Raw genomic sequence first — 20,042 nt, 5'->3', positions numbered from 1 at the left:
ATATTCAAAAGTCTTTTTAGTTTCTTGAGTTTTGAAATAAAAACCTAGATGATCAATAAAATGACTCATATGATTCCTATTGAAAGAGTTAATATGCCAAATAGATAATTTTATAGAGTCAATGATTATTGTGATCCCTCATAAAAAATTTGTGAGCAATTCTTTCCTTTTTTTTCTTCTCATTTGTAATATCCATCAATATACTAATGCTTTTCAAGGAGGGGAAAATATGATGAGCTTTCCCTGAGTTTTCTTTTAGAGATGTTCATCCATCCTCGGGAACTCTCCCAAATCCAAGCCCACATTACAAAAACCATAAAGCCCAATTTTATTAACACCCTCCTAAGAACGTTAACTCTCTCCAAAACCCCACAAAAAGTCCTTCCAATCTACAACCTGATGCTCCTCTCCCCTTCCCACCACGACCACTTCACCTTCACATTCGCCCTCAAAGCCTGCACTTTTCTGACCTCCTCCCTCATCCAAAAGGGCCGCGAGGTGCACGCTTACGCTCTCAAATCCGGCCACCACTCCGACCTCTTCGTCCAGAATGCCCTCCTCGCGTTCTACTCCGCCACCTTCGATCCCGACGCTTGCCGTACAGTCTTCTCTGAGACCTCATCACCGGACGTTGTCTCTTGGACCTCCCTCGTGTCGGCATTCGCGAAGAATGGTTTCCCAGCTGAGGCGCTCCTCGCCTTTGCTTCTATGGATGTTGATCCGAATGAAATGACGCTTGTGAGCGCTTTGTCGGCGTGTTCCCGGCTTAAAGATGGCAACTTGGGGAAAATCCTGCATGGGATTTGCGTTAGAAGGTTTGGTGGACATGGACGAAATGTTATTTTGGACAATGCGTTGTTGGATGTGTGTTTGAACTGTGGTGCCTTCACTGATGCAGTTCAGCTGTTCAACGTTATGCCCCATAGAGATGTTGTGTCTGTAACTACTATGATTTGTGGCTATGTGCAGCATGGAAAGTACGAAGAAGCTATAGCTATCTTTGTAGAACTAGTAAGGGGTGGAGAAATAGTACCTAATGAATTGACTGTGGCTTGTGTCTTGGGAGCTTGTGCTTCCGCAGGGATTTTGAGGCTAGGAAAGTGTGTGCATTCCTACTCGCTTAGGAGTGGCATTGATGTAGATGGTATTGTAGGTAATGCTCTCATCCACATGTATTCGAAGTGTGGCTCCATAGGGGTGGCTCTTTGGATCTTTGGTGGACTTCTATGCAGGGATTTGGTTTCCTGGTGCACAATTATAAAGGGAATGGCGACAAATGGAAAGCCTAAGCATGCCTTGCAATTGTTTGCTTTAATGTTGTGTTACGGTGTTCAACCAGACAATGTAGCCTTTCTTGCAGTGATGACTGCCTGCTGTCACGCTGGCTTAATTGAAGAAGGCTTGATGTTCTTCAGGGCGATGCGCGAGGTTTATGGCGTCCTTCCAGAAAAGGAGCACTTTACGTGCATAATTGACGCTTATGGTCGAGCTTCTTGTTTAAAGGAAGCAGAGGATTTTTTTCTTGGTATGCCAATGATGCCTGACAAATGTGTGTGGGGAGCTTTAGTGAGTGCTTGCAAGATACATGGCGCAGGTGAGGTTGTGTATGAGCGAATTCAAAAGAGGGCGCTACATGCTGGAATGACTTTAGGGGGAGGAACTTATGCACTTCTATCCAACATGCTGGCTAATGCTGAGAAATGGGATGAGTCTAACAATGCTAGGAAACAATTGCGCACAAAGAGGATTAGTAAGCTGGCTGGCTATAGTTGGACTGAACTTGCTTGATCAAGGAAGTTTGATTTTTCTAATGTTGGAATATCAAGTTGCTAGAGCTTCCATTGTAATGCTCTCATGGTTGACAAGTGTGGCAGCTTGTTTGTATGACAACCTAATTTTGTTGACTTAAAACTATTCAAAGTTACAAAGGTTGGTCTATGAAGCCGAATTTCAAGGTACGAGTTTATGTGCATTAGATGATTTTACATTGCAATCAAAGCTCATAACATTCTATCATAGGAGTTTACTTCGGAACATCAAGAGCAATATGACAGAAGCTGAAGTAATCGGCATTGCATTTTAGCTAACTGATGAACTATTCCAGGTAACTCGAAGCATCTTTCTCGGGCATGTTTTCTCATTAGAAAAGTTTGGATCCTCAGCAGATACCTGAAATCTTTTCTCTGATGTGCCAGCTTATTTTCAGACGAGCATTATTAAGATCCTGGAATATCAATTTTAAAGCAGTGAGAACAGGAGCAATATGACTTGAACTGATGCAATCAGCATTTCATCTTACTTGGCTGGTGAATTATTCCCAGAAGATTGAAGCATCGGTCTTCAAAAAGGTATTTCTCTTTTTCTTGTTGCTGTAGCATGTTTTCTCATTAAAAAAGGGATCCTTAGTAGATACTTGAAATTAGTTCTTGGATGGACCATGTTACTTTCAGATGAACATTATTAAGATCCTGAAATTAGCTAGGAAATTGAACCAAATCAAAATTTCTATGTGAAAGGAACAGGTTCAATTTACTTAATTGTATACTCACCTGCTATTAGCAACATGTATTAGATAATTTGAATATACTCAGGAAAGGTGTTAGGGATGGAGGGTTGACCACTGTTAAGTCGGTTCAGGAGGAACTGACTCAACCGGCCCAACAAGTGGGGGAAGGGGGGGGGGGCTTTTAAGCCTTAAAGGGATTTTTTTATTAGAATATTTAGGCTATAAATAGGGATGAGAGGGGAGGGTTAGGGTATGCTTGATTATTGTTATCTCTTGAAATCTTTTTGGGTCTTGGGCTCTAGGCTTATTGTCTAGAGATTAGGAGAGAACGATCCTCCTCTCGAATTGAGGATCAATTGTATCTTTGCTTTATGTTTGCTTGCTTTGTTCTATATAATAAAAACTATTGTTTTGAGTTGATTTCATTGATGATTTTGTGTATTTTATTGCTGTTTTTACCAATGTATTGTTAGGGTTGCTTGCGAACTCAAGTATTTCTGGATTACTTGCAAACTCAAGTATTTCCTATCAACCACCTATATTTTCTAATAGTTGATAAAACCTATTCTAAGTAGTCTGGATAACTTTAATAATGTTGTTGACATGGTTCCATTCAAAACTTTCAATTGAAATTTACTAGGTGGAAAACTTGCTTTTCTCTGTTTATCATCAATGAATTTATTTAATTTTATAGCTTTTTGACTAATAAACATTGGCAATACAGAAAGCATCTATAAGGTTGATACTGTTTGTTGTCATAAATGGTCTAAATACACATGCTTATCTTGTGACTGCTAAAAGTTTTTTAAATATGAAATGCTCAAGTATTGTAAGCACCTTGATATTGCCCTTGGCTTACATTTAGTTAACATAAAAAATGTAAATGAGGAAGAATAAGATTTTTTTTTTTTTCACACAATGGAGAAAAAGGATTCATGTAGCCGACCCCACGTAGTGGGATAAAAGCTTGATGTTGTTGTTGTTGTTGTTTTCTTAGAAATCAATTATTCTCTCCTTAGAAATTAGAGCTTCTTCTCACATCCTCTTATCAGCATCCTACTTCAAAATTAGACTATTTGAAATAAGAGTTCCTTTTGAAATCGCTCTGTTTCACGAACATTTCTTTCTTTTTAAAATCTTTACCGTTAGCTTTTGAAATCTATAGATCTCTACAACAGCAAATTGTGTTGATATATTGCCCATAGAAAGAGTTTTTAACAACTTCATCTTCAATCACATGCTTTGATATAAGAAACTTTGACACTAAATTTTACCTCTATGCACCTTTTATTTTGTTTGCGTTTGAAGTTTAGTTGGCGACTTGCTATTGGGATTATGCAATGACAAATAATGTTTGGTGTCCTCATCCCATTATTGCATTGTCGAAAAAAATTAAATAAATAGGAGTAGAAATCATTTTCATAAAAAATTTGGATTCAAGCAAAGATATGCACATGTATGCTGTTATGACCACCAAACTCATATTGGTTGGTGATACATCATCAAATAATTTTTGTGATCGGGCACAAATTTCAAGGCAAGTTTGAATTGGAAACTTCCGAAATTAAATCGGGTACCATCCGAACACCCATTTTAGCAAACTGACAGTCAAACTGAATGTCTTGAAAAGACAGACCCAAACTACACCTAATTCTACCAAATTCGAGCGCAAATGGGTCAAAATCAAGGACCCAAAGTGCATTTGAAAAATTCAGATCATAATTTGGACAGCCAAATGATTTTCAAATGTGACATGCTTATAATCGAATCGAGCAGCTTGATGAGATGAATCCAACGAGACCAAGATCATATAATTTTAATATCATGAAGACACTCTAATACTAGATAAATTGTCCACGATAAAGGAAGTCGATATCTCGGTTGTCCATTCAAAACACTATTCGTAGCTCTTGATCATCTTCCTATTTACTAGTCATGTCACTCCCTGAAGATTATAAATAGACACCTCATTTCTCACTGAGGACCAAAATAAGTAAGTGAGGAAAGGAAGGGAAATCAAAGTTTTCTTGCCACCACTCCTGCTCGACCATCGCTCGGCCTGACCACCAGTTGTCGTCGGACTTTCGCCCAGGCATTAACAAAAGCCAGATTTATGCCTGGCCACCGACCTTAGCCGGACTTCTTAATACAAAATGTTCGTCACTAGATTTCAATTCGACGGTTGACTATTGTAAGTGATTGTTCTCAAGTTTAAGGACGAATCAATCATTTGTAATCTATTCAAACACTAGTGGATTTATTTCAACTGGGTATGACCCTGTGTTCTTTCCCTTTAGAACTTTTCATGTAAAAAATTATGGTGTTTCTACTCTCTCAATTTATGAGATGGATATTCGTGCAATGCTAAGATGTAAAATTTAATACTTTACCGCTGCAAATATTCTAGCCCACAACAGTTGACTTTATATAACTTATTGATAAAATCATCAATTTTCATTCATGTTGGAACATCACTTGAGGCACTATCCATCATTTCATAATCTTCCTTAACCATTCAAAATTAACCTATGAAGTTGGAACATATTCAACCAAGAATGCAATCCTTCTTATGTAAGATTGGGGCAATGATTGGCTTATACAAGTTTCTGGTGCATGCAATAACGTTTCTATAATGTGCTCTTCATAGCAAGTTTTCCTATATGACCTAAAGTCTATTGAACGACAACATTTAATTCTTTTAATTTACATATTCAAAAATAAATTTAAAAAATATACGATCTAATAGGCATACTGATCAATCAATCTATATTATCTTTAATCAATGTAAATAGATATTATGTTGCATCAGTTATATTGTCAGTGTTATATGTCTGTGTGATCTGAGTGGCAATATATTCATGTTGTGGTCATTAAAGTGAATTACATATGCTTCTCAATACATAACTAATATATCCTATTTTCAAGGTTGTGAAAACTGAATCAGATATTGAACTGGAAGAAGAGGTTCAAGATTCAATAGTTAGACAGGAGGAATGCATCGGGCTTGTTGTGTGATAGAAAGTCCCCCTCAAACTTAAGGGAAAATTCTATAAGATGGTGGTAAGACCTGTAATGTTTTATGGTGTCGAATGTTGGCCATTAAAAGAGAAGCATAATACTAAGTTAAGTGTTGCAAATGATGAGGATGCTCGGGTGGATGAGTGGCTTTACCCTTAGAGATAGGATACGAAATGAGCATATACATGAAAAAGTTGGATTAGCGCCAGTGGAAGATAAGATTAGAGAGTCGCCTTAGATGGTTTGGTCATATAAAACGGCAGCCTTCTGATGACCCAGTTAGGAAAGTAAAGGTGTTAGATTTGACTTATGTTAAGAAAGATAGAGATAGACATAAAAATACTTTGTTAGAAAATATTAGAAATGATCTTTTTTTATTAGATTTAAACGAGAATTTGGTTTTTAATAGGACACAATGTAGAAAAAGGATTCATGTAGCCGACCCCACATAGTGGGTCTTAATGTTGTTGTTGTATTGTGTCCTATGAAGAGTTAAATTCTCATTTAAATCTAATAAACATAAGTCATTTTTATTTATTTATTTATTTATTTTGACATAGGTCATTTTTAATACTCTCTAATCAAGTTTTTTTAGGACTATTTCTACATTTCTTAACATAGACCGAATCTAATATATATCTACTCTCTTAATCAGATCATCGACAGACTGACGTTTTATGTGATCAAATCATCTAAGATGACTCTCTCAACCACTCTCTTATATCAAAATATATTCATGTAAATATCAAGACATATGATACTATCATTTCAAATGAATATTACTTATTTTATATAATCACTAAATGGGGGTATTTTAGGATTAGAGTATTGATGAATTCTTATGTAGCATTAATGACCTAATAAATATACTTTGTTAAAAATTGACTTGTTTTTAAACTATTCAAAATACATGCAATGAAATGACATAAATTTAGCTTGTCCTAAATGTACATAGGATGAAAAAGTGTGAAAGCTTGCTAGATAATCTGCATAAATATCCTTAATAAATTACAACACAAACATAATTATGGTTTCATTTGGAATGGCTTTTTTACTTCTTAAAGCAGCTTTCTGCTTTCAAAAAATTATTTTAAGAAACAGTAAAAAAGTCATCCCAAACAAAACATATATATATTATGCAACTGCTAAAAAAACTAACTTTGTTGATGGATGTTTGAAAGAGGAGCAATTATTACGTCCGATCAAATCCGAACATATTCGAATGTATACCGAGCAATACTGAGTGTTCAATACCGAGTTTTAGGCGATGTGGCGCGTGGTTATTGGTCGATGAACACATTCGATGACCGGACGTAATAATTGCTCTTGAAAAAGAGTGGGGGAGGAAATTAAGGAGAATGGAGTTATGGAGAGAAATGGAGATTGTTGTTAGGAGAGATTGGTGAGGGTTGATAATGTTAGAAGAGGGTGGATAAATGACATGAGAGAATGAGATTAATATGAGTAGGGAGGAGACATTCAGTTGTTGTAAACCTATTTTAAGGAGCAATGAACACAATTTTTAACCATTGTGTGGCAAGTTTCGTTTGAGATAGTTTTCTTACTGTTTTCTAAAATACTTTTTAGTATAAAAAATTTTATTTCAAAAAGTTTATTTACTACAAAATTGCTTAAGAAAGCGGTAAGAAAACTATCTCAAACGATGCATGAGGTTTTGTTTGTGACGGCTTTCTTAATGCTTAGAGCAGCTTTCTAGTATAATTTTTTTGTACTAAAAAGCTGCTTTAAGAAGCAGTAAGAAAGTTGTCTTAAATAAGGCTTCATTTTTTTGGCTTTTTTCCTGCTTCTTAAAACATCCTTCTAGTACAATATTTAAAATTTTTGTACTAAAAAATCACTTTACGAAGTAGGAAGACAGCAGTTCCAAACGAAGCCTAAGTTTATTCGAATCAACCTTAAGCTATGGTGCAAATTTAATTTTCTTTTAGTTTTAAGTGGGTAATTTTTTATTTTTTATTTTTTTGAATATAATTCAAATTAACTAAATATTATTATGACCATATATTATGTATAGTCTAAAATATAGTTAAGAGGAATGTTTTTTGTTTTCTCAATCTTCGACTCTTCATTAACAAATTTGAGTTTCTAAATTTTAAAATAATTAAAGAACAAAATTTTTATTCTTTTTTATTTATTAATGTCTCTTAATTATTTTAGTTAAATAATAATATATTCATATTCAGTTATATAATTAACAAAGGCCGCGGTGTAGAACCAGGTAAACGAAGAAAGAGAGAGCGATCACGAGAGAGAGAGAGAGAGAGAGAGAGAGATTTCGAGAGAGATCGAGAGAGAATTGGTGGATTGATTTCTGCGTCGGCTTCCTCTATGCTGGAATTGGTCTTCGCAGCGGCGCTATCGGCGGCGCCTCTGACCCTTTACATACCGCCGGTGAGGAGTCTTAACCCCTTCATTGAGAAGATAGAGTTATTCGTCAGGGAAAACTCTGGATTATATACCAATCGTGCCGTTCCCCTACTCCGGTTAGGTTTCCGTCGCATTTTCACCGCTTTCTTCCAAGCACTCTCAGTTAGAGTGCCGATCTATTGAGGGGATTTCACTTCTCCCTGCTACGGATCAAAAATCGATCTGTATTTTATCTTTTCTTGTTCCCTTTTTTCAAATCCCTTTCTACTGCACGAATGGTATTCTATCTTTCAATCTGGGTTGAATTCTAGGTTTTAGTTTCAAGAATGTAAAAGATGAATTTTGTATATTGTTTGTGTATTGTGGATATTCTGTGTGTGAATCTGATCGCATTTTGGGGGATTTAAGATGGTTTCTGTTGAATTTTCTTTTTTTAATGTTTTGTGATTTGGCTCTGGAAAGATTGAAGCTTTATTAAGATTTTTTTTTAGAAATTTGTTGGGTTTTCTTGGTTTGATTGTTGGTAACTTGGTATTGTTGTTCTTCACAAATTCCATTCACAAATTCCATTCACAAATTCCAAGACTTAATGTTCTTTTTTTCCTCTTTGTTCCTTCTCTTTCGGTAAGAAAAATTGCATGAATATATGCAGATGAATTTCTTTTCTAAAATTTGAATTTTTTTTCTTGACAAATTTTGCTCATGACATTTTGAAGATATGCCCAAAGTTAAATTATTTAATGATTTAGTTGGATATTAAACTTTTATCATAGAATGATTTATGTATTAACAATAACAAAAATAGGATAGAATTGGCTCTCTGGAGAAATGAATGTATTGGTCTGTCTTTAAATAAGCTTAAGAACTATCATATTTGGGGGAAAAAATCTATGGTTTGTTTCGGTGATCTTTAACTCATATTGGCAGATGCATTTGATAAGATTGATTAAGGGGTCATTTGATTTGTTGAAAAAGAAATGCATAGTCGAAGGAATATAATGTATGTGAAATATGTTAGAGTTGTTTGGTTGCTTGTAAAATAAAATAAATGCATGAGTTTAGTTTTTAGTGTTTGCTTTGAAGCAAAATGAATGCAATATAAAATCTTGCAGTAGTGGTAGAGATGAGAGTCTGTAAACTTTTAGTTGGTGGCAGTAGTGACCCGCAATTGTGGGTGGCTGGCGACAATAATGATGGGCAAGAGACGGGTGCTTGCAAGGCAGAGATTGGATGGCCGTGACAGGGAGCTATGGATGGTGGCAATGAGGATGGCTTGCGGTGTAGTCGAAACTCGGCTAATGTAGTTGAGTTTTGAATACATCACAAATGACTTCTAGCGCTTGTTTTGACTACATTACATCAAATTTAGCTAATTTATTGCATTCATTTTACTTCAAATCAAACATTAATATTTTCAAAATCCTTGTATTTGGAACATTTTACACCCATTTTAAATCAAATCGACCTTAAGAGTCAATTTTATTTGACTTGAGTCTTGAAATAATTTTGAGCAGGGCTATCTCAAGTTGAGATTATTTATTGGCTCAAAATAGAAGTCAATTTAGAATCAATTTTGAGTTGATTCAAGATAAAGAATTTAAACAAGATTGAATTATTAACAAATTTTGACTTTTATGTACCTATACTTGAAAAGAACAGCTTGTCAAGATAATTCCCAAAAGTCTAAAATCTTATCAAATTGAGTCCGTTTAATCATCAAAAATTAAAGATTGTTAAAAAATTTGCTAAAGTTGCACTGTTAGTCCTACATTTCCTTCATGGAATCTTCACCTGTATGATATTAAGCTCAAACATGTTATATGGCTGAATGCAATCATCATTGCCATTGCCACCCCTTCAATTTTTCCATAATTTGGCCACTCTTTTGATCCTTCAATTGGCTTCTATTGTGGGACGAGCTCGAGCTCGAGTTGCTTTCTGATTAATGAGCCAAGCTCAATAAGGCCTAACTCGATTTGACTCAACTCGTTTACATCACTACACATAACACATACGTGAGACTCGAATCCAAAATCTCTTGATTAGTAGCTAAAGTTCTGTACTAACATATCAAAATGAGCTGTCTTGAGCAAGTTCTTCCGAAGCCTTATGGCATCTCCAATGGAGAACTCCATTTTTCGCGCAAAATACAGCAAAGCTGCAAAATGCCGTGGTGCTGCCAATCAAATTGCATTTTAAGTACTTCTGCGAAGGTAACGATCATTCTCCCTTTCACGTGTTTTTCCGGTTGAGAGAGCAAAATAGCGTAGGTGAACAGTGCAACGCCAATATTGGCGTCGCATTGTTCACTCGCAAGTAAATGACGGAAGATTTGATGTTCGACTGGAGCGACCGAACGATGCCATACACACGTTTGACGTTCGGCTGGAGCGACCGAACGACGCCATACACACATTTGACGTTCGGTTGGAGATGCTCTTAGTGAGTAAGTGCCAAGTTGGATTGATACCACATGAGCGAAGTCAACTTAGAGAAGCCAACGACTTCGCTCAGGTCAGTAAATGTTCAATTACAAAAAATTATTAACAATGCTGACACTATTATATATCATTTTTTGAAATTTTCGTGTAAATATTAAAATTCGAAAAAAAAATCTGAACTGAATTTTTTTTCTCTTTTTTATCAAATTTATAACGGTTAGATCAAGGCACCTGCAAACAAACAATTTATGGTTTTTTTGGCCCTCACAAGCGTAAGGTTTTGTCTCTTAGCGTCCAAAAAATATCGTCAAAGGCCCACATCTGTATTTGTCCTCATTTTGTGTCTTTGATTTTTTTTTTAGCATGAAGCATGACTATTATATATAAAATTATTATAATAAATTTTTATTTTTGAACTTGGAATATAGGTTTCCTTACATGTAAATTAATGGAATAAATAAATATTATAATCGATAAGAAGATAAATATTCTTTGCATTCAGTAAACTAAATGGATTGGAGATAAGTCTAAGGAGATTGATAGTTTATGATTTAAATTATAATATTCTAGTATTAGTCGTATTAAAAATGATGTATGTGTGATTATAAATATAAAGTTTGAAGGATAATATTGTAAAAATTAATAGAATTGGAGATATAGTTATAGCTTTAAAGATTGTTGTTTAGGGTTTAGATTATTAATATTATAAGTTATTATACTTCTCAAGTAGGTAAAGAGGTAGATGATTAATATTATAAGCGCTTACAACTCTTGAAGAAAGAGTTTTTATTTGAGGAGATTTAAATGGACATGCTAGTAGAGAGGTGAATGATTTTAAAAGCATTCATAGTGGCTATGACTTTGGAGCGACTAATGAAGGTGGTAAGATCATATTATATTTTTCTTTAGCTTATAATTTTATAATTGTTAATATCGTATTTAAGAAAAGAGATGAGTTTCTCATCATTACAAGAATGGATGTAGTAAAACTCAGATTGATTATTTTTTTATAAAAAAAAAATAGATCGTTTAAATTGCAAAGATTATAAAATTATTCCAAGTAAAAATTTAGTTTCAGACTTTAAGAAAATTATGAATAAAGTAAATTGTTATTCTAGGATTAAATGTGGGTATTTAAAGAATATTAATAAAAATATTTTTGAAAGTAAGATTACATATCTTAAGATTTTTTCTATGCATGAGGATACTAATGTTATGTTGAAAAAAGTAGCTAGTGATATTAAGAATGTTGCAAAATATATGCTTGGGGTATCAAAGGAAAAAACTACTAATAATAAAAATAGTTGATGGTGGGATCAAAATGTGCATTAAAGGATAAAAAATAAAAAATATATGTTTAAAAATTAATTTTACTGTAAATTTTTTTATAATTGAGAAAGATATAAAGAGACCCTTAAGGAGCCTTAGAAAGCAATTTGCAATGCAAATACTTTAGCTTTCAATGATTTATATAATATATAAGATATTAAGAGGGTGAAAGATATATGTATATGTTAGCTAAACAAAGAGATAGGAGAAGTAATGATTTAGTTCAAGTGAAGTGTATTAAGGATGAAGATCAAAAGGTATTTTTATTAGAAGAGGGTATTCAACAAAGATGGATGAGAAATTTTGCTAAACTTTTCAATAAAAATAATGAGAATGCGATTGAATTTAATGACCTTAGCATCCTAAATGAAAATAAAGATTTTTTTTTTGTATCGGCGTATTGGTTAAATTGAAGTTAAAAGAGGCTTTAAAGAAAATAAAGTGTGAAAAAGCTGTTGGACTTGATGATATTCCAATAAAAGTGTGGAAATGCTTAGGAGATGAAGAAATTTATTAGCTTACTAAACTTTTAATACTATTTTAAAGACTAAAAAGATGTTAGATAAGTGGAGAATGAGTGTGTTGATTCCTATTTTTAAGAGTAATGGTGATCCACAAGATTGTATGAATTATAGAGGAATTAAGTTAATGTGTCATACTTTAAAATTATGTGAGAGTTATGGAGCATAGGTTGCGGCATGTCAATAATGTTTCTCAAAATCAATTTGGATTCATGCCAGGTAGGTCTACTATGGAAGCTATAAATTTATTGAGAGGTTTGATGGAGAAATATAGAGAGAATAAGGAGAAATTGCATTGAGTTTATTGATTTAGAGACTTTGATTAGTCTTTTACTAGAACAAACTTGGGTTAACCTAGTTTGAGTTAACCTATACTTCGATTAGTCTTTTACTAGAACCCTACCTTTAGATGCATGTGCCTAGACCAAATTTTGCCTAATCTTAATTTTTGACCCAAATGGGCCCAATCTACCCCATTTGGCATGTTTAACCAACAACCTAAATTGATAATTAAGCCTATGTAAAGTTGATATCTAGTATCCATAAGGATCTAAACCAAGACCCAAATTGATTAACTTTGTGAACTTAATCCTAATGAACCCAACTTGACCTAATAGCATCTACTTGAAGTAATTAACCCAAATTGACCTTAATGTTAGACCCTTGGCTCCTCTCATTATGTTAGTCCCAATAAAGAGAGCACTCGGGTTTCATTTGGAATGATTTTTTTACTGCTTTCTAAATCTAATTTTTAGTACAAAATTTTTGATTTCAAGAAATAGATGTACTAAAATATTACTTTAGAAAGTTGTATCAAACAAAGCTCCAATCACTTTTTTCACCAAGCCTATTTTGATTAAGGCTTCGTTTGAGAAGACTTTTTTATTGTTGATTAAAATGGAGTTTTAGTATAAATATTTTACGGAGGAGTTTTAGTACAAATATTTTAATTTTTTAATAAAATTCTATTTTAAAAAGCAATAAAAAAACCATCCCAAATAAAATATAAGTCCTTGCATAGCTCTGTTTTATTGTGTTTATTCACATCAATACTTTTGAGGTGCTGATGCAATTTTTTATAAAATATTTATTAAGTTATTGTAGATAAAATAAAATTTTTAAATCTATTATGAGTATTATAAATATATTTTTTAAAGATAAAAAATATGTTTTTTTATATAAATATTTAGGCGCGGATGCAAGTTTTAATGTTTTAGATAATTTTTTTTTTAATAAACCTCTGCTATAAAACTATTTTCAAACTAATTTTTAAATAAACCCTATCATTTTTTATTTTAAACGAAGAGGGATGATATCCTATCTTAGGGGTGTCCATTCTGGTCAACGGGTCGGGTCGAGTCGAATCCGATTTGACCCGCCTATAAACGGGTTGACCCTAATCCGATCCAGTTTTGCAAACGGGTCAGGTTTGTTAACACGAACCCGACCGGTGTGGGTCGCCGGGTTGACACGGCCCGACTCAAATATATGCGGAGCCGAGCGATGCGGACGCGGGACGCCTAGAGCGCAGTTGTGCAGGTTGGATAGCGTGGATGCAAGACACTTGGAGCCTTGGATTGACAGGCAACGGCGGCCACTGATGCATACAGCAGACTCCACCCTATGCCTCACGAGGATGCGACGTCGTGATTTGACGCGGACGTGACCTGGCGAGCACTCGAGCAGCGCGGACACAACCTAACAGGCACTTGGGCAGCGCAGATGCGACCTGAGCACTGAGCAGCAGATTTGCAAAGCAGGTCATTTCGGGTTGACCTGACACCCGACCCACTTTTCAAACGGATCAGAAATTCGAACCCGGACCCGACCCGTTTCACAAACGGGTTGACCCAAACCCAAATTTTTTCGGGTTAAATTCGAGTCTGATCAAAAGTTGACACCCCTATCGTATCTATTCCTTATCAACTTCTTCCATGAAAGAAGAGGGTTTCGAATTCTCTTTTTCTTTATCAAAGTTTGACAATTTTTCTCCGTTGGTGGCTAAGTATTATAGTTGTTTGGAATATTTTTAAATTTACCGTATTTTAAAATATAGACACTTTGAAAATATAAATATTTGATTGTATCAAAGATTCAAAAGTAAGTTAAAAAAAAATGGAGTAATTGAAATTTTGTTTTAAGTGTATTTTAAAATTGATCTAATGTTAAAAAAAAATAAAGCGATGATCTATTTGGTAAAGCTTTAATATTTTATAAAAATAATTATGAAATTGTTATAAAAAATAATTTTTTAAAAATTATTATAGATATTATTAATACGAATATGTGGGCAAATTATTGGGTCAGGTGACCGAACGCAGAGATAGGTTCGGATAATAATAAAATATTATTTTAAAATTAGCGCAACTAAAGCGCAACTAAAGCGCAACCAAAGCGCAACTAAAGCGCAACCAAAGCGCAACTAAAGCGCAACCAAAGCGCAACTAAAGCGCAAGTCAAAAAGCGCAACTAAAGCGCAAGGTGACGCGGCAAATTTTTATTGGTTGTCCGAACTTATCTTTTGGCTCCGGTCACCTGACCCAATAATTTGCCCTTAAATAGGTGATCTTATCCCCTTCAATCTCAATAAAAAAAAAAGCCTCATCATTTCCAATTTTCCATTAGGGTTAGGGTTAGGGTTAGGCACCGTCAAGAGGATTTTACCTTCGAACTCAACCGAACCACGAAGTCTCCAGGCACGGGGGCTCAATCCTCTCTCTCCGATCAGCAACACCCACCATCTCCTTCAAGCTATATGAGCTCCTCCTCCACCAACCGCCGACTGCCCTCCGCCGGCCAGCGACCTCGCGCCGCTGCCACGAACCGACAAGAATGGGTTCCCCGCAGCTCCGCCCCTTTACATCATTACGATCAACCTCAACCCCGACCTTCCAGACGATCGGCGACGGATAACACATCCGTTCCGCAGTTGGTCTACGAAATCCAGGACAAGCTCTCCCGTGGGACTGTGGAGTGTATGATCTGTTATGATATGGTTCGGCGATCTGCCCCGATGTGGTCCTGCCCCGCCTGCTACTCCATCTTTCACCTCCACTGCGTACGTAAGTGGGCACGCTCCCCAACTTCCGCGGCAGATCCTACCCCCACCTCCTCCGGGGATTGGCGCTGCCCTGGGTGCCAGTCCCCTCAGTCCATTCCGGCGGGTCAACTCTCCTACACGTGCTTCTGTGGCAAGCGGCATGATCCGCCCAATGATCTTTATCTCACCCCCCACTCTTGTGGGGAGCCCTGCGGCAAGCCGCTGGATCGAGCCTCCTTGCTGCCACCTGATGGGAGCATAAAGGGTGTTGCTGATAGGGAAGAGGATCTCCGGTGCCCCCATGTTTGTGTCCTCCAATGTCACCCCGGCCCCTGTCCCCCGTGTAAGGCTTTTGCTCCACGTGAAACATGCCCCTGCGGCAAAACAGAGATTGTTCGTCGCTGCTCAGAACGGCGTGTGCCGTTAAGCTGCGGACAGCCATGCAACCGATTACTAACATGTGGCCGTCACCACTGTGAGCGGCCGTGTCATGCTGGATCTTGTGATTCATGCCAAGAGCTTATTACCGCCAGTTGCTTCTGCGGCAAGAAGACTGAAGCGGTTCTATGCGGAGATATGGCGGTGAAAGGGGAGTTTAATGAGAGAATTGGCCTCTTTTCCTGTAATCTGCATTGCGGTAGGAGCCTGTCATGTGGGAACCATCTCTGTAAAGAGAATTGTCACCCGGGTCCTTGCGGTGAATGTGAATTGCTGCCTGCAAAGATTAAAGCGTGTCATTGTGGAAAGATGAGCCTTGTTGGGGAGAGGAAAAGCTGCCTTGACCCAATCCCAACTTGCTCCGACGTGTGTGGGAAGCCTCTTGTTTGCAAGACCCATTTCTGTAAGATACCTTGCCATGAAGGAAACTGCCCTCCTTGCTCTGTCCTCGTTGAGCAGAGATGCAGGTGTGGCTCTTCACGCCAGACTGTGGAGTGTCACCAGCTGTTCGATGACAAGTTCAGCTTTATTTGTGAGAGAACCTGTGGCCGGAAAAAGAATTGCGGTCGACACCGTTGTAGCGAGCGCTGCTGTCCATTGTCCAAGTCAGGCGACGACCAGATTTCCGGTGGCCATTGGGATCCCCATTTTTGCCCAGTGCCCTGTGGCAAGCGGCTGCGGTGTGGGAACCACTCGTGCCAATTGCTATGTCATAGTGGTCATTGCCCGCCATGTCTTGAGACCATATTCACTGATTTGAGCTGTGCTTGTGGAAAGACCACAATTCCACCTCCAATCCCCTGCGGCACGCCAATGCCATCATGCCCACATCCATGCTCAATGCCTCAGCCTTGTGGCCACCCAGCATCCCACTCCTGCCATTTTGGCGATTGCCCTCCCTGCACTATTCCTGTGTTGAAAGAATGCATTGGTGGCCATGTTATGTTGAGAAACATTCCCTGTGGTTCCAAAGACATTCGGTGTAATCAGCTCTGCGGAAAGACCAGGCAGTGTGGAATCCATGCCTGTGCCAGGACTTGCCATCCTCCTCCTTGTGATTCATCTGCTGCGTCGGAGTTAGAAGGAAAGTTTTCTTGTGGGCAGGTCTGCGGAGCTCCTAGAAGGGATTGTAAACACACCTGCATCACTCCCTGCCACCCTTCATCAGCATGTCCTGAGCGAAGGTGTGACTTTGCTACAACAATCTCATGTTCCTGTGGGAGGGTAACAGCAACAGTGCCCTGTGGTGCTGGATCTAGCTCTAGCAGCTTCAGTAATGATGCTTTATTTGAAGCTTCTGTTATACAGAAGCTGCCGGCTTCGCTACAGCCCCTGGATGTTAATGGAAGGAAGGTTCCACTTGGGCAGAGGAAGTTGGCGTGTGACGCCGAATGTGAGAAGGCGGCGAGGAAGAAACAGCTCGCAGATGCGTTTGATGTGACTCAACCAAACCTAGACTCTCTTCATTTTGGAGAGAGTTCAGGAGCATCAGAGGTGCTTTCTGACCTTATGCGGAGGGAGCCTAAGTGGGTTGTGGCCATTGAGGATAGATTCAAATTCATGGTTCTGGGGAAATCCAAACCTGGCAGTGGGAGCAATGTGAAGGTCCATGTCTTTTGCCACATGGTCAAGGAGAAAAGAGATGCGGTGCGATACATAGCCGAGCGGTGGAAGCTCTCGGTCCAGGCTGCTGGCTGGGAGCCAAAGCGTTTCGTTGTAGTTCATGTCACGCCCAAATCAAAGCCACCTGCTCGGATTATTGGCTCAAAGTCTGGTGTTCCAGTGAATTCTTCTCAACCCCCGGCCTACGATCCCTTGATAGATATGGATCCCAGGCTTGTGGTTGCAATGCTGGACCTGCCGAGGGATGCTGATATAAGTGCTCTGGTCCTGAGATTTGGCGGAGAGTGTGAGCTAGTCTGGTTGAATGATAAGAATGCCTTGTCTGTTTTCAGTGATCCTGTGAGGGCAGCAACCGCATTGCGACGCCTAGAACATGGTTCTCCTTATCAGGGTGCAGTTACTATGATGCAGACCGGTGGGGTTTCTGCTGCGACAGCAACCGGCGGCAATGCATGGGGAGGAGCTGCACAAAGCAACTCATGGAAGATGGCTGTTGCTCCACAGGCAGATTCATGGGGACCGGATTGGTCTTCTGGGGCAGATTTAGCCATACCTGTCTGGAAGAGGAATGAGGAGAATCCTATCTCCACGACAGTCAACAGGTGGAATATGCTTGATTTTGATGATGCAATGACGGAGTCTGCAAGTGGCAGAGCAGGGAGTAGCCCGGCTGATGAATCTTTAGTTGATAGAGGAGCTGTGGATGTCGGTGTAGGCCATGAAGTTGATAACTGGGAGGAAGTGTGTGAATGAGATTGGACGAAACTTCATGAATAATCTGAATGGCTGCCTTCATTTTCCTTGTATTCATTTTTTTGTGGACGTTTCTCAGATATAGGAAACACTGAAGTAACAGTGCAATGTGTGTTCGGGATTCTTTTTTGTGCCTGAGAATTATACTATATATGCAGGTTACATTTTTACATCAAAAGAACATTGAAGGAGATTTGGTGAAGGATGCCAAACTCTTTCCTTTTTTTTTGGGTGTGATATCTCTTTCTGGCATTGCAGGATGCAATAAGACTTGCAGCTTATTCACCTCTTGCATTAAGAAAATAAAATGCTGAGATAAAATCAGCAATCTTTTTGTCAAATTTTTCATTAATTTCGACCTAACCTTTTGAGTTATTCTTAGGGCTGCAGCTTTTTCCTTTTCAGGTAAACTATTCTCTCTGAGATTTCTCTGATGACATTGTATTGTTGTTAATTTTGAGAACTTGGCTCTGTGTACTCCTGTTGGTTCTTGTTTGATGAGAAATTCTTTGAAGTTGAAACTGTTGTGGAGTCTCGGAGTATTGTTTGCTTTCATCACATTAAAGGCTTCATTTGATAGTGTGTTTTAATGTTGTTACGATTGCTATTCTCACGTCCATTTCCACAGCTATCAATGATTGGATTTCGTCTCCCTCTGCTCTTTTTCCTGCCAGGTGCTATAAGAATCATCTTCACAACTACAATCACCATATCCAATTGCATCGCAGGTCTCAGGTGCCTCTCTCTCTCTCTCTCTCTCATACATATTTGTAATCTTTAAATTCCATTTTGTTCTACCTGGAAATTCTCATAACTATGAAAGTCGACATATTTTCATCTCATTCTCTGTATGTAGTGCTATGTAAGAGGCGTGTGATGTACGAGAAAAGATTGGTTGAAGGACACAAATCTAAGGTGCACCTCTTTTCTGATTTGCTTCTTCCTCTCTCTACAACAATCTACATTTTGAACTATTTTTCTAAGAGTGCTTGACATAACTACAAAACTCAAACACATTTTCTAAACATGTTTAATCTGTGTTATATGTGGGAGAGGAAGTAAAAAACTACTAGGCCAAGATCGAAACTTTCATATGTTTATTTTCTATTTTTCTACTAAAAGCATATGCAATCCATAAATTTCTTCTTCTTTCTTCTCAAGAAAAATGCTGCTCACATATTTTTTTATTGAAAGGATGGGAAAATTATTCACAAAAACAAGGATGTGAAATTTCTTTTCATTAAGGTTATATAGTTATAAGAACATGAAGGAATACAACAATGCTGAAAATATATGATAAACTATATTTTATAAAATGAGTGATTTGTCTTGAATGTTTGTGGATTCTATTCCTTAAATTTTATTAGGCCGTCTTTATATAACTAAAATTCATCCAAAAGTAAGTTTGATATGATGTGTAGGACCATATTGATTTTTCATCCCATGGAGAATTTGAAAAAGCATATATTGTTCCTTTCTTGTCCAATGTTCCAAAGAGTTGAGAGTAGAAAAATGTCCTAGATGTATTTAGCAAATGGAGGAAAATGAAGAGTTAAGGGGAGAGAGAGAGAGAAGCTACAACTGAGAAATATGTGAGCATTATCATCTAAAAGAGAATTGCACACTAAACACAACAATATCAAATCTTTATCCCACTAAATTGAACAAGGATTCATATAATAATTGTTTGACAAATTTTATATTGATTATCGACTACTAATAAACTCTTCTTTTTTTCATCAAGGGTATGTGATCTAATAATGATAGTGTTTAAATTAGAAGTTTATTTGGGATCTTTCACAGAAAAATGGTCCATCTAAGCTAAGTTTCTTTCCAAGGAACCAAGGCTTCCTATTTTAATTTATAAGATGTATGAACAAAATTGAAGATCATCCATTTCAAAGAGTCAAAATTTGAAATCAAGCTTATTCAAAATCATCAAGTAAAGATCATGAAATTGGTGAAAACGACCGAGATGAAGATGT

General features: G+C 37.2%; 2 protein-coding genes across 7 annotated transcripts; both read left to right on the top strand.

Moving 5' to 3' along the window:
• Positions 1-228: 228 nt before the first annotated feature.
• Positions 229-7,805, top strand: LOC110110375 (pentatricopeptide repeat-containing protein At4g38010). 6 transcript variants are annotated; one of them, XM_020841815.2, is made up of 4 exons: positions 229-1,955; positions 2,020-2,104; positions 2,196-2,348; positions 7,764-7,805. In XM_020841815.2, the coding sequence occupies exon 1, from the start codon at positions 262-264 to the stop codon at positions 1,786-1,788; it is 1,527 nt and encodes a 508-aa protein (XP_020697474.1). In that variant the 5' UTR covers positions 229-261; the 3' UTR covers positions 1,789-1,955; positions 2,020-2,104; positions 2,196-2,348; positions 7,764-7,805. The 6 variants fall into 6 exon arrangements, with proteins under 6 accessions (XP_020697474.1, XP_020697472.1, XP_020697471.1 ...); XM_020841813.2 differs by having other exon boundaries at positions 7,758-7,794; XM_020841812.2 differs by lacking the exon at positions 7,764-7,805 and adding an exon at positions 2,592-2,665.
• A 6,969-nt stretch (positions 7,806-14,774) lies between these two features.
• LOC110110374 (NF-X1-type zinc finger protein NFXL1) lies at positions 14,775-18,398 on the top strand. Its single transcript, XM_020841810.2, has one exon. The coding sequence runs from the start codon at positions 14,959-14,961 to the stop codon at positions 18,055-18,057; it is 3,099 nt and encodes a 1,032-aa protein (XP_020697469.1). The 5' UTR covers positions 14,775-14,958; the 3' UTR covers positions 18,058-18,398.
• The last annotated feature ends 1,644 nt before the right edge of the window (positions 18,399-20,042 follow it).

This window comes from Dendrobium catenatum, unplaced genomic scaffold (genome assembly GCF_001605985.2).
Source record: "Dendrobium catenatum unplaced genomic scaffold, ASM160598v2 fragScaff_scaffold_853, whole genome shotgun sequence".
NCBI classification, from domain to species: Eukaryota; Viridiplantae; Streptophyta; class Magnoliopsida; order Asparagales; family Orchidaceae; genus Dendrobium; species Dendrobium catenatum.
Note: the sequence above shows the minus strand (reverse complement) of the source record. Positions and strands in the feature narration are given on the sequence as shown.